This window comes from Emydura macquarii, unplaced genomic scaffold, assembly GCF_026122565.2.
Source record: "Emydura macquarii macquarii isolate MOO-44397 ecotype Brisbane River unplaced genomic scaffold, CSIRO-AGI_Emac_v2 contig_306, whole genome shotgun sequence".
In the NCBI taxonomy this organism is placed as follows: Eukaryota; Metazoa; Chordata; order Testudines; family Chelidae; genus Emydura; species Emydura macquarii.
In genome coordinates, this window is record NW_027130443.1 from 14716501 (window position 1) to 14734248 (window position 17748).

Genomic DNA, 17748 nt, shown 5'->3' on the forward strand with positions numbered 1-17748 from the left:
TCAAGTAGTTTTTCAACAAATTCCGTGGCACACCAGTTGGGAAACTCTGCCTTAAAGGATTCTGTCCTGGTCATGCCGATCACAAACCTTTACTTAATCACCACCAGGTTCAGCAATCTGACAGTCGGAAATGTGCACCATCAATGGAATGGCTGCATTAGGGTTACCAACACCAAGCCATTTTACCATCCACATCAATAATTTCAACAACCATCATAGCCCATGGGGCTATAACAAAAATGACTGTGCTGGAGACCAGCTGACAATCTGGGCTTTCATCAAAAAGGTTAGAAAGGTGACCAGATCGCCAGCTCCTCTCACTGACACACTGGGTCTGCAGCCCTGCCTTGGCCCCACCTAGGTCCCAATTTCTTACTTTTGTTTGGCATTGTAGTGGTGCTGTCATATCCTCCAAAGGTCTCTGCTCTCCTGGGTAGCCCCGACCCACAGCTTTCTTCAGGATGATAGGTCACATTGGCTAACTGTGTGAAGATCAGGTTCTGGAGATTCTCAACTAGGGAAGAGGAGCACGGGTCATTTTAAAGAGTCATGTCCATGCAATGAGGCATTTGCACCATGCTAATATGTTAACGAACCACCATTCAAAACTTTGACATGCATTGACGGGTCAAACCGAGAGCCTCTTTACAGCACAGACATTTTCCCTTACCTCATACTCTGAAACCAAAAGGTGCATGTGAAGATGACAGCTCATCCTCAAATGGGGACTCAAGTATTAAGCCAGCTGGGGTGGGGTTTCAGAAGGCTAAATCAATGACTTCACAGATCAGCCACCAATTAAGGCAATGTTTGTTATCTGTGCTCATGCCACCCTTGCTCACACGGGCAGCTCAGCCTCACTGAATTTGGGACTCTTGCATGGTAGCTCAGTGCAATGCTGGTATGTTGTTGGAGCACTTAGAAGCCACACATCACAGACTCGTGTTTAGGCTCCATAATTTGATCTAATTTTTTTTTAAATAGTTCTAAGTTGTAGGGAATGTCCACATTACCCATTTCACAGGAGGGAACTGAGAATTAAGAGTCTTGACAGCACTACGCAAGCACTAACTTATTAGATAGTATTAAAGCCCATAGCTTCTCTCTCTCTTTATACATGGGACCTATACTATCTGCTGCTGTATGTCTACACATACAATGTACGTACATTCCTGTTTTGCACTTACTTTCTGTCACTGCAGATTTCAGGATCACCTCTCCTTGCAGATTCTCTAAGGTCTCCCCCCTGAGGAGGAGTTTGGATCGGGCTCCTTGGGAAAGATCTTCAAACCCATTCATTTCAGACATTTCTAGATAAATCTGTTGTTTCTCATTTAGACTTTGCACAATCAAATCATCTTTTATGCTCAGACGGTCTAGGGAAAAAAAACAAATTAATTTAAACCGCACAATGCTGTTTGTAAAAATCAGTACCAGGAGCATAATGCTCATTTCAGATCATATTGATTCATTTTGTGTTTCTTCGGTTTGTCTGAAGCTCTTGCTTTCATTAATGGCCAGAAAAAGCCACATAGCAGAAAAGGAAGCAGATAAGAACAGGCATACTGGGACACCCCAATGGTCCATCTAGCCCAGTATCCGGTCTCTGACAGCTGCCAGTGCCAGATGCTTCAGAGGGAATGAACAGAACAGGGCAATTAGTGAGTGAACCATCCCATTGCCCAGTCCCAGTTTCTGGCAGTCAGAAGTTTAGGGACACAGCCAAGATGGACCTATCCTCCAGGAATTTCTCTAATTCTTTTTTTAACCCAATTATACTTTTGGCCTTCACAATATGCCCTGACAACAAGTTCCACAGGTATGTTGTGTGAAGAAGTTAGTTTTAAAGTTGCTGCCTATTAATTTAATTGGGTGACCCCTAGTTCTTGTGATATGTGAAGGGGTAAATAACACTTCCCAATTCACTTTCTCCACATTTTATAGACCTCTATCATATTCCCCACCCTTTGTCATCTATTTCTAAGATGAACATTCCCAGTCTTTTTAATCTCTCCTCATATGGAAGTTGTTCCATACCCTGAATCATTTTTCTCACATCTCAATAAAAAGTCGGATGAGTTTCTTAGATGTGTTATTTAACTGAAGGAAAAGCACAATTTACCTGCAATCCTACAAAAGTAGGATGCCTGAAATTATCACAGGATGGGATCACATTCTTAGTCATAAGTGTCCACCAAGAATAAGAGGGTCAGAAAAAAGAGTTAGCAATACTGAGAAGCTGTTCACTGGATGTTTGCATAAACCATTACCTTGAAATTCTTTTAATTTAGCAACTCTTGCTTCAGCCAGTCTCCTTTCTTCTTCAGGTTCACTGAATGTTCCTTCCTCTTCATCAGGGCAGCTATAAAACAGGATGCAAGGGGGGAGGATATTAATTTGATCTATGCTCAGGTAACCTACTGAAAGCCTTGGCCCAAACCCTGCAGTCCTTGCTTGGAAGGTGCTTTATCCCCGCAGCAAGTTTGCTTCCCTCATCCAGAACACTATTGTTATGTCAGGTAGTGAGCAAACACCCTTCTTAGGGAGGCTGAATCTTTGGATCAGGTCAAGATAAAACCCCTATTCTTCTCACAAATAAAACCCCTATTCTTCTTACATCTGCTGTGATTCACCTCTTTCAGGTAAGCATATGCAAAGCAACATGCTTCCCTCTTACAAAGAGCATAAAATACAACAACAAAAAGTAAAAACCACAAGCTAGTCAAATCTATCCTGCCTCCTGAGAGAAGGCACACGGACATGACTAGTATTTTCGTTAGCTAGGGTGTGTCTGAGGGACCAGCTTAGTCAAATTTATCTTTACTCCAAAGTCAGAACTGTCAGCTGTGCCAAGAGATCAAGCACATGATCAGGAAATCAAACATTCCGACTTTCAGTCATAATTTACCTTTCCACAGCTCTGCGAATGTGCGCCATCCAAGAATTTCTCTCTTCTTTGGAGCTGGTGTGAATTTCATACATCTCTGGTCCTTTTAATGAGGCACTAATTAAGAACATTGCTTTCTCCTCATTAGCTACCTCTCTTACAATTAGCTTTTGCAATGAAATAACTGGTGGCTTAGAGTCCTGCAAAACAAAAATATAAGTCGGTGTGTTAAGTTTTGCTGCACTGTACGCAGCAAAACACAGCATCTTTAAGGTTAGGTTTCTTGTTTGTTTGTGAAAAATGAAGACAAACTGCAATGGTGCAGTTTTGTTGCTGTGGCCCTTTTATATTGCCCCCTGCATGGCACTGAACAAATGAGTCTCAAGGACCTACATTCTAAAAACATGAGAATTGAGAGTTGTGAATTTTGGCTCTTCACAGTTTTCCATGAGGAAGGGCAGCATGAACTAGTTTGGACTTTGCTTCTTTAGGCAGTAATAAAAACAGAACAGGAAGAACACACTAGACCTAATGATACATGAAATATAAAAATGAAAGGAGAGCGCAGCAGAAAGCAAGACTGGTGCCAAGTTGGCAGGTTAGCTACAAAACAAACAGGAAAGCGTAGCTCAGAGAACGGGGCTACCGGGTCACCTTCAGATCTAGGAAATTGAAACCAGGTCCAAAAGGTAAACTCTTCTTAGACTACATTTTAATGCCCACTCTCTGTTAAAAGGGTTCTATTTGTAACTGGTGTCCTTAGCTACACTTCATATTTCAGCCAATGTCTATCACTCAGATAACCCATTACAAGTGAGACAGGAGTTATTTTGCAGGCTGCTGAAATGCTCCATTTCCACAGCATAAATCTTGGGAGGAAGCAGAGGGGATTCCTAAAACTGGGACACCAAGAAAAGGAAACTTTGCCAACTGTCTTTGAGCTACTCTGTAAGCTGTGCGCTGGCTCAGGTCATGAGGACAATGCAGGAGAGCTGGGTAGAGCCATTCTCCCCCACCTCCTCTTCATTTATCTAGGGGAGGTTAGTATTTAGCTCATTTTAAACAGATCCCATAAACATAAAGGTGCCAGGAACAGATCAGTCCATGACTAGGGACAGACAGTATTCCATCAGACCAGGCACCCTCTACTAGTGATTAGAGATTTGGGATGGTGAGTGGCTGGATGCTCTTTAGCATTCTCATACACAATATTTAAGTGCTCCTGTAACAGGAGTTGAGCTAGTGAAGTGGATTTGCAAACACAGTAACAGCCCCATAGGACAAAAAGGTTGCAAACCACACAGAGGGCAGAGGAAAAAACTCAAATATTCCTAATGGCAACTTCCAAGTGCTGCAGCTGCAGTTTTGCAGGTATCACATTTGGGTTTAACATGGACCTGAATGAGTGTGTTTTGGGAAACAGACCAGAAGCAAAATGTTCTATTCTAGTCCAGTCTATAAAAGCCAAACAGTGTGTGTATGTTATGATGAAGGGATGGATAAGATATAAAAGCCCAAGTGCAGCAACTTTACAGTTAGACACCCCAATTCAAGAAAACACCCCTACCCAGAAAGCACAGGTATATGCGTAATATTTTAAGTACTTACTTAAATCCCCACTGAAGTCACAGTGATACTGTTGGTCAGGGAGATTCAACCCCAGCCTTGATATGTTGAAAAATATCAGGGCAAAGTAAATAATGATTTAAAACGAAAATGCCTTTCAAAATCCTAATTAGTAAAACCTGTTACAGTCACAGCTGAACTTTGGTCAGTACAAAATGTACACGCCTGTCCTTAGGTAACAACTATGCAACACCTTGAAAAACAAGCGAATTCATTGGCCAAGTGCTCCAAATTGCTGCAGTAATTACATATGGGTTAATGCTCATTACATTTGCATATGCCAGCAGGTCACAGGCTACCGTGGTCACAATCTACCATTTACCCAGCTGAAATAGCATATTCTTTTTCCTTCATCAAGCCTCCAATTAATACTTTGAAGGAAAGCTGAGCAGCAGAGTCCCACTCTGTAAAGGTTTGCAGGTGCCTTTCAAAGCAGGGTTCTAGTACACTTCCACACATGCTGCTGGCAGACACAACAAGCCAGGCCAGAACTCAGTGACAGGGAGAGAGCCAGCACAAAAACAGGAGGGAGCATGAGAAGAACACAGAACGGGGCTCAGTGCAAAGAAAGTTAGACAGTTTGCTTGAGTTAGTAGTTCCGTACCAAGAGAAAAGTACAGTGGCTGAACCAGGTTTAAAACTTTATTCCAGAAGTGGCCCCAAGATTCCTGGTATGTTTTCTAATCTTATTTTTCTTTCAAGTATCTTCTCTTTTTTCTTCTGTGTGGGTGACTCTGCAGTTCACAAGGGGGTGTGCGTGTGTGCGCGTGCACATTTGTTTAGCTTTATAAGAACAAACTCACTGCTCTCATTACTCTTCTGTTTCTGTTGTGTACAATGACACATCCACTTCCAGTGGCAACAGATTCCCAACCAACATAGATGGAGTCTCCACATTAGCTGCTAGATGGGTCTGAATTCCATAAGCCATTCCGGTATGTTTATGAAAAACCCAGCACAATGAGGCCTTGATCTCAATTGGGGAGCTCGATCACTACCCTAATATGAATATTTAACAGGAATTCAGCTACCAGCATTCTTCCTTTAGTCACAGTCGCTTTCATGAATACTGTTGAATGAATATTTTAATGAAGCAGAAAGATACATACCACAGATGCAAAAGTATATTTTTGGTCCTTTTCTTGCAATAGTAAAAGTACATCAGTTAACAAGACAGCCAGAATATCTACCAAGGCAACATAAGAAAAATTAAATTGTTTTAAAGTCAAAAGACTGATGCAGACAAACAACCACTTGAGTTAGCACTACAGTGTAAATGCTGAACAGTGCAGATGATTTAAAGAGAATGTTTTGGTACCAGAATTCTTTCAATATCATTCTACATTGTGATGCGCCATTTTGTGAAGCAGTCTACCTGGATGGATTATAAGCAAGGCCATGTGTTCTCTGCAGCAAGTTAGACCTCAATTATGTGGTCAGGACCCATGGTTTCTGCAACTTCATTTTAAATTAATAACAAATTGATGCTTTTACTAAAATGAATATGACAATGAATATAGGTAATAAAGTAGCCATTGTGTTATTTATTTTATGTTGACCCATATTTTCAATGGGTTGCAGATTTTGTCTTAAAAAAATGGCCATATTGGCTCAGATCAATGGTCCATCTCCAGTATCCAGGTGCTTCAGTAAGAATGAACAGAACAGTGAAATTATCAAGTGATCCATCCCCTGTTGGACCTAGCTTCTAGCGGTGGCTTAGGGACATCCAGAGCATGGGACTGTGTCCCTCAGCATCTTGGCTAACAGCCTTCGATGGACCTATCCTCCATGAATTTATCTAATTCTTTTTTGAACCCAGTTATACTTTCAGCCTTCACAACATCCCCTGGCAACCAATCCCACAGGCTGACTGTGCACTGTGTGAAGAAATACTTCCTTATGTTTGTTTTAAACCTGCTGCCTATTAATTTCTTAGTTCTTGTGTTAGGTGAAGGGGTAAATACATTTCCCTATTCACTTTCTCCACACCATTCATGATTTTATAGACCTCTATCATACATCCCCTTAGTCATCTCTTTTCGAAGATGAACAGTTCCAGTCTTTTTAATCTCTCCTCATACAGAAGTTGTTCCATACCCCTAATTATTTTCATTGCTCTTTTGTGTACCTTTTCCAATTCTAATATAGCTTTCTTGAGATGAGATGACCATACTATGACCGAGCGTACCATGGATTTATAGAGTGGCATTATATTTTCTGTCTTATTAACTGTCACTTTCCTAATGGGTCCTAACATTGTTAGCTTTTTGACTGCTGTTGCACAAGTGGATGTTTTCAGGGACCTAACCACAATGACTCAACAATCGTTCTTGAGTGGTAACAGCTAATTTAGACCCCATCATTTTGTTGTATAGTTGGGATTATTTTTTCATTTTTTTCACTTTGCATTCAACATTGAATTTCATCTGCCATTTTGTTGCCCAGTCATCCAGTTTTATAAGATCCCTCTGTGACTTTTCAGACTGCTTTGGACTTACCTATCTGAATAATTTTGCATCATCTACAAATGTTGCCACCTCACTGTTCATCATATTCACAAATGATCTGGAAAAAGGCATGAACAGCACAGGTTCCAGGACAGATCCTTGGGGGATCCCACTATTACCCCCTCTCCATTGTGAAAAGTCACCTTTTATTCCTACCCTTTGTTTCCTATCTTTTAACCAGTTATTGATCCATAAGAGGACCTTCTCTCTTCTCCCATAAGTATTTACTTTGGTTAAAGAGCCTTTGGTGTTGAACCTTGTCAAAAGCTTTCTGAAAATCCAAGTATACTATATTGACTGGGTCACCCATGCTTGTTGACCCCCTCAAAGAATTCTAATAGATTGGTGAGGTCTGATTTCCCTTTACAACAGCTGGGTTGGCTCTTCTTCAACATACCATGTTCATCTATGTCTGATAATTCTATTCTTTACTCTAGTTTCAACCAAATTTGCCTGGCACTGAGGTCAGACTTACTGGCCTACAGTTGCCAAGATCACCTAGACCTTGTTTAAAAATTGGCATCACATTAGCTATCCGCCAGTCATCTGGTGCAGAGACTGATTTAACCAGTAAGTTAATTACCACAGTTAGTGGTTCTGCCATTTCATATTTAAGTTCCGTCAGAACCCTTAGGTGAATCCCATCTGGTCCTGGTGACTTCTTATTGTTGAATTTAACAATTAGTTCCAAAACTTCCTCTCCTGACAGCTCAAGATGGGACAGTTCCTCAGATTTGCCACCTAAAAAGAATGTTCAGATGGGAGATCTCCCCCCATAGCCGCTGCACTGAAGACTAATACAAAGGATTCATTTAGCTTCTTGGCAACAGCCTTGTTTGTCTTCCTGGAGTGGTCCTTTAGCACCTGCATTGTCCAGTGGCCCCAACTGACTGGCAGGCTTTCTGCTCCTGATGGATTTGAAAAAATGTTGCTGATAGTTTGTGCGTCCTTAGTCAGTTGCTCTTCAAATTCTTTCTTGGCCTGCCTTATACTTTTACACTCGACTTGTCACAGTTTATGCTCCTTTCTAGTGTCCCTCATAAGATTTGACTTCCAATTTTAAAAGGATGTCTTTTTTGCCTCTGCCTCCCTCTTTTACTCTGCTGTTTAGCCGTGGTGGCATTTTTTTGGCTCTGTTTTTGTTATTACTGTTGTTTTTGGGGTGGGAGGTATACATTTAATTTGAGACTTTATTATGGGATTTTTAAGTAACCTACATGCAGTTTGCAGGCAGTTCGTCCTTATGACTGTTCCTTTTAATTTCTGTTTAACTAGCTTCCTCATTTATGTATAGTTCCCCTTTTTTAAATTAAATGCTACTGTGATGGGTTCCTTTGGCATTTTCGCCCCTATAATCTACAAGGATGTTAAATTTAATGGTTACATTATGGTCGCTATTACTGAGCAGCTCAACTATAGTCACCTCTTGTACCAGATCCTGTGCTCCATTTAGGACTAAATCAAAACCACTTCACTGTCATGGGTCGAGTCAGAGGCTTTCTAGCTGTGGCTTTTGAACCTAGGAAGGCATGTTATGCAGTTTGGGATCCTGGGATGAGATTAGCAGGTTCCTGTTAAAATGATCAGCAGTGAAGTAGTTAAGAATATTGACATTTTAATGTAATTAGTTAGGGTTCAGATTTAAAGCCTATTGAGAGGAATGGAGTAGATCACCCCACAGAGCCATGGCTACAGCATCCGATCATGTTGTTAAAGGTCATTTTTACCACCACGAGGGCTACAACAATCTTTGTAAATAAGGAAAGCTTAGATTCTGGAGCATGGTTCTGCAGTCAGGGTGTATTCCAAAGCAAATTATTTTGCAACATCAAATACATAGGGCATTGATCATACTTATTTCTCTCAGACACTTGTGATAGGCACTGCCCATATCAGATGTAGATTAAACACCTATCTGCAGCTCTATTTAGGTATTTCTAATGCATGATGATTATGGACATCCATCTCCAAAGAAAAGCTAGATTAAAGCAGCAAAAGTTTTAAGAGAAGGGGAAAAAGTGGAAATACTTGCTAATTGTTCACATCTATTCTAAACACTATTCGACAGGCTTTTCATACAGTCAGCATTGCAATATCAGGTGCATTATTCCTTTCAATTTGGAAGGCCACATACACAGCCTGAACGAATGCACTTTTTGCAGGAATACAAAAGGAACACATTAAACTATTTGCAAAGAGATTTGAAGATTAAAAGTTCTTCTGAGGCACAGGTTAACATATAAACTCAATCTGCTCATGAGGGAACATGCCTTTATTCCAGCAGCAAAATCTTATCAAACTGTGTGAAACCCACAGGCACCAGATCCCTTTGGCTACATCAGATTAGCCAATGAATTCACTCCTTGTACTTTTCAGCAACTGACTTGTTAACATGTTCAGTTTTGATTTTCTGGCCAGACAGTCACTTTGTGGAAGGAAGGTGTCATAAGGTTGGCATGACCACTTTTCAAAGTGTGAACTGGAGCTCGCACAAGATAATGTCTTTCCACAGGAGTCTGAGAAGGTATGACTCAACACCTTGTCATCTATCTAAAAACCTCCCATTTGAATTGGGCAGCGGATCAGACAGATTATAAGCAAATTGCATAAGGAACTTATCATGTATCATTATAGAATTGTTTATTTGACAAGTCTGAAATAGAACAAATGCTGTTTCCTCCAATATCCTATTAAACTAGCAGGTTGTTATTATCCGATTTTATTACTGATCGATTCAGTGTAAACAGTTACTAATCAAATGGAAATCTTGTTTTCTAGTTGTGTTTTTTCCCTTTCAGCCTTTTTATTTACCTTTGAGCCTCCCTGATGCTGCTTTCCAGTACAGCATCCCATCCAGCAGGAGCCGCCGCTGTCCTATGTCATCCTTCCGGAAGAGCAGCCCATTCTTGAATTTCCCTGATGATTTCAGCTCCATTTTGTACATAATCTCTCTAAGACGCTGCCCCTTCTCACACTCATTTACCTTGGCATCGACATGAGTGATCATGTCCTTAATTAAACTGAGTGCCTGGGACAGATCTTCATAATCCTTAGTGCCAGCTAGAGAGAGACAGAGTGTTAGTTAGTCTCTCTTTGCTGCAGAATTTAAGGAAATAATTCATAAAATGAAAGTTGTTTAGATTTCCAGGACACAAAATGCTCCTAACCCACCCAACCCCAAACATCACCTTATGTGACAGGCTCTGTGCTTAGGAGCTCAAAGTGTTTCTTTGGAGCATAAAGTCAAAAAAAAGGCAAAGCACCAAATTCTGATCAAATTGAGAGGCTCTTTAGAGTTAAATCTAACACTGCCCCTGAGCCTGTGATGGGGTGGGAGTGATTTGTGTGGCTCAATAACAACCCCTTCAAGTGAAAAAGGAGTGAAGGGGCAGGGCCTAAAGGGAGTCCCAGACAATCCCCCATGTTTAGAAAGAGTCTGGTGCACAAGAAGACAGCCAGGGCAGGGCGGGCAGATACTACAGGGCATCTATAAATAATATACCTTCTGTATTCTGAATAATACGCTCCACCAGCACTGGGTACTTTGTAATGCGTTGAGTGACTAGGAGGATACACTCCTGGACACCAAGTCTCCTCACAATAGAAGAGTTACCTATTTTCTAGGGAGCAAAAAAAATAGAGCAAATGGTTAGTCAGCTCTATGTGCATAAACTGCATGTTGAGATACAATCTGCATTTGATATAGGCCTCCTCCGTCCCCTCCCCATCCCCATTTACACATTCCTTAACTCTTGAAATGTCTCTTGTGTGTAACAAGATCTTCACTGACTAGAGGACCCTGTGGCCATTCTCGCACCACAGACTCATGAGTGTCAATCACAAAATAGCAATAGGCACCTCTTGCACACAGCATACCTAGCTCGGACTCGCATCACAGGGAAAATATATTTTAATGTTATGTCCGGCTAGTGCACAACAGACCTGGGCCAAAGCAGAGCAATACCCAGCTTCCAACGGTTGGATTTCTCATTTAACGATGGATTTTCTTTTTTCTTTCATAATATGCCCACTTTAAAAATATATTTATAAATATTTTCTAATCAGATTCAGTCTAATTGTGCTGAATAATACTTGCTATTGAATAGTGTACAGGTTTCTCCTTTACCAGGGTTTTGGAATTTAATGCTAATAAATCTAGATCTACTGCAACTGAGGAAGTGAGCTGAGGCTCACGGAAGCTTATGCCTGCTGAAATTAAATTTGTTAGTCTTTAAAGTGCCATAGAACTCTCGTTGTTTTTACATTTATTAATGCTAATCAATCCAGCTCCACAAGCATCAGAACTCCAACAGTCAGTCCAGTTCCAGGTATCCTAGGATCCTGCCAGTAGAATGGATTACAGATTCATGGCTCTTTTCTTTTCAGAACATAGATGCATTGCATATTTAAACTCATTATTTAAATTCTTGAAAGTAATGAATTGTCCCTTTTAAAGACATCACATACGAGGAACTAGTACTCAGAACTACTGAACTCTAGGATTTGGAAAATTCCACAGACCTGGACCATGCAGTGTTCATCTAAGATCTGGGTTAACTCCTTCCAATTTGACTATGTTATAATATTTCCAAATATAGTTTCTCTTGTTCTACCTATGTTTGGCTGCACATTCCAGTGCACAAAAGACAGACACATGTCCCAGAGCCAGTCTCTTGATTCTGGAGAGATGTCATAGTGGGCAAAACTATAACAACAGTAGAACCTAGTTCTTATACAACATTTCTTATGGTAGATCTCAAAGAAGACAAGTATGATTATTGCCATTTTAGATATAAGGAAACTGAGGCAGAGAGGTGAAGTGGCTTGCCTAAGGTCACCCAGCAGGCCAGTAGCAGAGCCAGGAACAGAATCTAGGTCTTCTAAGCCCCTGTCCAGGCCTCTATCCACCAGGCCTCTTTAGAACTAGTTTTCTTGTTAACCTGTGTTACATGCAAACTGGATTGGGTCACTGGCTGGGTATTTTACCTTTATTAAGTTTTGGAACTTCTTGCTACTCTGCAGCAGGTCCTTATAGTGGCTGACAGCTTCATTGTGACCACAGCAGAACACACCATATTTTTCTTTCATTCTCTCTCCACTTTCACCTGAAAACTAATTGGAAACATGAGGAAGGACATTAAATTAGCCAGTTTAAAATTAAATCAATCACTCCCAGAGAGCTTGGCTACTGTAACACTCTTGGGTTTAATCAGGCTTTGTGCTTATTGGCTTTTGGGGTCAAATTCCTTTGCTATTCCAGCTTCTTCTCCTGCACCAGAAATAGGAGAGAGGTTTAAAAAGTGGAGTGGCTCAGACACAACAATGTACCAAAGAGATAAACAATATTCATTTATTCCTGGCAGAAAGACAAATGTGAGTAAGAGCTTCTAGGACTTAAACTCAGAGCTTTTCTGGAGATGGAAGGGGCATCAAATTGGTGGTGATGTGAGAATGTTTCTGTTGCATCATTCCAGGTCAAGAAGAGCATATAGAGTTACCAAAAAAAGGGAAAGCCTATTACAGCAAGAATAAAGAACAAAAACAAAAAATCTATAACCCAAGAGGGTCAGCAATAGCTGCAGGAGAGCTGTGTTCAGAAGGAATATCAGGACTCTCCTTTGAAGGACATCAGTGGTGTTCTACTTTGATTTTGGAGTGGACAGGAAGCAGGAACACGCCCCTCCCAGCAGCATGCCATGTAGCACATAAACACACAAGGAAAATGTTTAACATTTCACACAATTAGTGACAAGCTGCGCTTCTGAAAGCCAAAGACAAACATTGCATTGGAAAGAGCATTTAAAACACAGTGTTTTGTCAAGGGCCCCCTATACTCAAACTTTACTCAACCCAACTTTAATCTTACAGTTAAGTTCTTAGAAGTTAAATATAGAATCAACTAATGTTATTAGCACTCAGTTCACACCTGTTGTACCAAGAGGTCTCCAATGTTCTGGATAACGTAATTCCGGTCATTGCCTTCCTCCAAGGACGCCTTCCGTCGCTCCTTTAATTGAAACAGGAACTCCCCATGCAGCTCCAGCAATTCATCCGCACAAGGGAAGATTTTGTTGATGACCGTGTTAGTGAATTGCAGCTCCTCTCTCAGTGCTTTGGAGTACACCTTCAGCATGATTTTCAGTGTTCGAACATGATGCATTTCAGTCTGCATGAGCTCTGGAGAGGAAAAAGGCCAGCAGTCATTTAGAAATGTTAGGCAGTGGCTGGCAAAGCAGCTAAACAGGTGTTCTCCAACTGTTTTTGCTGGAACCCCTTTGAAAATATTTCAGGCTGTGTCGCCTCCCCCAAAATACCATTCCACTCCTCCCACCCCCATGCCATCGCACCCTTACTTTTGTGCTGCTGCTGGGCACGGCGCTGCCTTCAGAGCACTCAGTCAGCAGCCGCTGCTCTCTGGCCACCCAGCTTTGAAGGGCTCTGGCTGTCAGCCATGCATGGGGCTGACAGCCACGGCTTGTGCGAGGGCTGACAGCTTGCAACCCCACCCATAATAACCTTGTGACCCCTTGAGGGGTCCCAGCCCCCACTTTGAGAACTCCTGCTAACAGAGCAGGCTATGAAAATCAGCATTCTTAGAAAGCCACTTACCATACTGCTAGTGCATGTTGCTGGCAAAGGTAGCATTGAAATAATGAAGGGCATTTATAGCTCAACTATTTTACTCCATTTTGAATTTATAAAACATGCCCATAACTTCTTACAGGCAAGATAAATTGGCAGATGGTATTATCCTGCTGTGTGTTAGAAGCTGTAAAGTTTGCCCAGATACCACAGTGGGCACGTTTCAATTTGTGCATTCCTCGGAGAAAGTGCTTTCAGTTACATTTTTCAATGTGTCCTACAAAGTGACCTATTACAGAGGTCAAGTAAAGACTGACAGGTTCTGTGTGGATTCAGGTCAAAGCCTAGGAGACCTTGTAATCTAAGCATCTCATTAGAATAGAAACATGGGACATGACATACTCTCACAGCTAAGGAAGCCAGCCTAAGGAAAACTCATCCATGGTGCTTTTGGATCTCTCCCAGACATTAATAAAGTACTATCACCAATACTGGCGAGGACTAGAGCAGCAATATCTCAGCATGGTAGTGCTAAAGAGTTTCCTCAGATCAGCTGGGTATGCAACACAACTCTGAGGAGAGTGCCCAGCTGACAGCTCAATTCTCTAGGCTATCACTAAAAAGCAGTAAATATTGTGTAGTATGCAGGGCAGAAAAAGTAATCAAGATCCCCTGACAGCAATAATAATCCCTATACATGCAATTTGTAAAGAATTTCAAAGAAAAAATAAATAAATAAATAATTTTCATACAACTCTTGGGTGGAATCACAGGCAGCATTCTGAACCAGAAACACTTCAGGAAAGCGTTTCTAGAAGGAGAAATGAAGACTCCTTATAATCCAATTAAAATCATAGAAGGTGTTTTAGGATTATAGATTGCAATTTGGCCAGGGCAACAGGGCTGACAAGCCTACTGTTGCAAAAGGAACCATGGGATCCTTATGAACATGAAGTCATAAATTTAGCTTTATGTCTCATTAGAAAGATAATGCCTCCAGCAACACTGATGTGCATAAAAAACCACATTCTGGGCCTTTGGGGAGTACTGAAGGAAGATCACTGCTCACTAGGGACCAATGCTACTTTCTTGTGGATCTGGAGTATTTCTTGGAAATCTTCCAACCAAGCAGTGACCAAGCACTCTGCTTAGATCAAGATACCCCCAGATCGTGGCCTGAGGTGGTGGTGAAGGAAATTTCCTTGTTTTATAGGTGGAATTTACAGTTCACATTAGCAATCTGGAAACCACAAGGTGTTTAACAATATAACTGGAACCAGAACTTAAGTACACAGCAGGTTCAGGGGCTAGAAGAAGGGAAATCTTCATACAGTCCTGGCTTCTAAATACAAGGGAATACAGGGAGGCAGTGAAATTACGGAATCCTATTATACTATTTAAAATAGCAATAGGAGACATTTTAAAATAGAAACACTATGTAAATGACAGAAATAAATTGTTCTTACCATAAATGACATCTTGCCTTTTTATAACTGCTCTGTTTTGCTTCTTTGCATAAGACTGTTCCACTGCGAGACTCCAAGATTCTGCCTCAAACTCATGAGCATCTGTTTCAATCTCACTTCTCAGAGAGGAAGAGTATGCATCTAGATCAAAAGCACATTCTGTTTAACCAAGTGCCACACTATGCCCTGGTCATAGCCTCTGATAACTTTTATGAACACAAAATGAGTTAAAACACTTAAACAATCTCTCCGAAACATAAGAACAGCAGGAAATCCTCAAAAGTCAGAGAAGTTCCATACCTTCCAGAAAAATGGATTCTGCTGTTGAAGGTGCAAGTGAGACAACATCATCTGATGTCTGCTTAAATTTTATAAATCCCGAATCCCCTTCATCCATGTCTCCTGTGATTGGTCTAAATAGCCAAAAAAATTATACAATACAACTGTGTTACTTTAACATAGAATACTAACTTTTTAAAGAGAAAAGCATAACTCAACTATCTGTAACAAACCATTTTAACACGCATTCCTCCTTTATTATAGAGCTAATTAGTTAGAACAAACAAAGACTATCCTTGCTTTCTGACATGACAGTCAAATTCAACATGGTAATAAACAGTGAAACTCAGTGGACAAATTTCCAGTTTAATTTAAAAGTCCATTGTTCTCGGCGGATCAACGCCGGTACAACTTTTGGTACTGCACCTTAGAAGGCACCTCATCTTCTGTTGATGAACTGGACGGAGTCCAAACAAAAAGCTCCGTCAATAGGATGAGACACAATCGTTGCAAACAAAAATGTGATGCGTAGCTTTAATAAAGTCCCCTATTTTAATCAAGGGATATTTCAATTTTAAAAGCATTGTCAATTATACTACTCAGAACCAGCAGTAGCCCAAAAACATTCAGGCTAAGAAACTATTTCCAGGTTTTCACAGACCTAGAGACAATCAACTTAAATGGACAATAAAGCTTGGGCGAGGGAAATCACATGCCACAATCTAAATGTTACCCTGATCCATGGCATTTTATCTGTAGCAGCAAGGCACTCCAAAGACTGTGCAGCTTCACAAAGAAACATCCATCTATCTGGAGAGCATTTCTAATGAAATTCAGCAGAAAGGGTTCATCTAATACACTCGACAGCTTGCAATACATGTCCTTAATTTGGAAGGGATTTAGTTTCATAACTATTTTTACAAGTAAGAAAAACAAAGCAAGTGGCTTAACAGAAAAGCAGTCTACTTACCCAGATTTATTAACAGCACCTGCAGTATTCAAAGCAGAGTGTGAATTTCCTCTTTGGGTGATAGTCATGCCGAGGTTTCGAGACAGAACTGGGGTGCCATCTGATCCCAGGAGGACACTTCGGGGCTGCTCCTTCAGAGAGGCTGCTACAGAGGCAAAAACTGAATTGGTGCTCAAAAAGTGAGGAGTACATTGCAAATTGCCTGCTCTCAAACCCCTCCTCTCTGAATGTGGATGGAGAGCAGACAAGATCTTAGATGTCAAGAGCTCATTGTCCAAAAATACATTCTCATTCCATTTTCGTGAAAAAGAACTACAAAAAGACAACTCAGGATGAGCTGGCATTGGATTGTTTCTGCCACTGCTTTTTGAATTTGTATTCCCCATGCTCGTAACTGGCTGCCCTAAGATTTAGCACAGTAAAGTGGCCCCACAGATGCACTCTTTTTATACTACCTTGTGATCTTTCTAGAAATGTAAAGCTGCCACTTAACTTACTGCATTGGCTAAATCAGCAGGTCTGAAGTGCAGGAAATTGGTCCCTGCTGTGCCCATTTAGTGTGGAAATTGCAAAGTATCTTCTCCTTTAGTAAAGCACCATCATCTACACACAATTATTCACACCCTATTGTACAGGACATAGAGTATTTCATGTCAAACAAGAAAAATCTGAGATCACGAAAAACCCAACCGTTCTCTGAAATGCTTATGGCTACACAGTGATTTATAGATACAAACGCAGTATAACAGATACCACCGCTAAACAGAATTTTAATACTGCAATTTTTCAATTCTTTAAAAATCTAGACAGACTGCAAATTGGAAGGGTATTTAAACCTGTAATCACTATTATACAATATATGGAAGCCTGTAATAGGCTTTATAAAATTTCTTAGTACTAATGCCTGTAATGAAAAATAAGGAACTGGAGATAAAATGCATTTATTTTATTTTATTTTATTTTTCAGAATGATTTTAGAAAAGTCACAGGTGGAGAAATCAGCCAGACAATCTTTGAAACGTCACATCACTGATTAAATCTGCAGCTGCCCTTTCTTCCAAGTGCTTGTAACAGCCAGAAGGCTGCTCTGCTGAGAGGAGAGGGGACACCCAGAAAGATGCCAGAGGAGAAGAGATGGAAAGCTCACGAAAGAGACTCGAGGAAGGAAGGGAGCAGCACAAGTTCCACCAAATGAGGAGCAAGATGATGACAAGGACAGCTATATGGGTAACGTTTTTAAAAGCCACGGATTAGTAAATATAATCATTAATATATGCACAGAATGGGGCTTTAATTCCAGTTTGCAGGTCTGGTGACATGTATAAATCAGTTCTTTGGTTCCGGAAGTTACCAAAACATTGCAATGAAATTATAGCCTTTATTACTCCAGGCTACATAAATTAGTGTTCAGCTAAACAGAAGATGGAT

General features: G+C 40.8%; 1 protein-coding gene across 3 annotated transcripts in view; it reads right to left on the reverse strand.

The window, feature by feature from the left end:
* ARHGEF18 (Rho/Rac guanine nucleotide exchange factor 18) overlaps positions 1-17748 on the reverse strand; it is a 39264-nt gene that overhangs the window by 15439 nt on the left and 6077 nt on the right. Inside the window, exons 2-13 of one of the 3 annotated variants that reach the window (XM_067561154.1) lie at positions 16321-16465; positions 15372-15484; positions 15072-15212; positions 12950-13200; positions 12010-12135; positions 10526-10643; positions 9835-10083; positions 5623-5699; positions 2909-3087; positions 2271-2362; positions 1188-1376; positions 377-514 (exon numbers count right to left, since the gene is read on the reverse strand). In XM_067561154.1, the coding sequence (XP_067417255.1) occupies positions 377-514; positions 1188-1376; positions 2271-2362; positions 2909-3087; positions 5623-5699; positions 9835-10083; positions 10526-10643; positions 12010-12135; positions 12950-13200; positions 15072-15212; positions 15372-15484; positions 16321-16388 (1741 nt within the window). In that variant the 5' untranslated portion in view covers positions 16389-16465. Of the gene's footprint in view, positions 1-376; positions 515-1187; positions 1377-2270; positions 2363-2908; positions 3088-5622; positions 5700-9834; positions 10084-10525; positions 10644-12009; positions 12136-12949; positions 13201-15071; positions 15213-15371; positions 15485-16320; positions 16707-17748 lie in introns of those variants that run through there. The other 2 variants (XM_067561161.1, XM_067561147.1) reach the window with 2 other exon arrangements.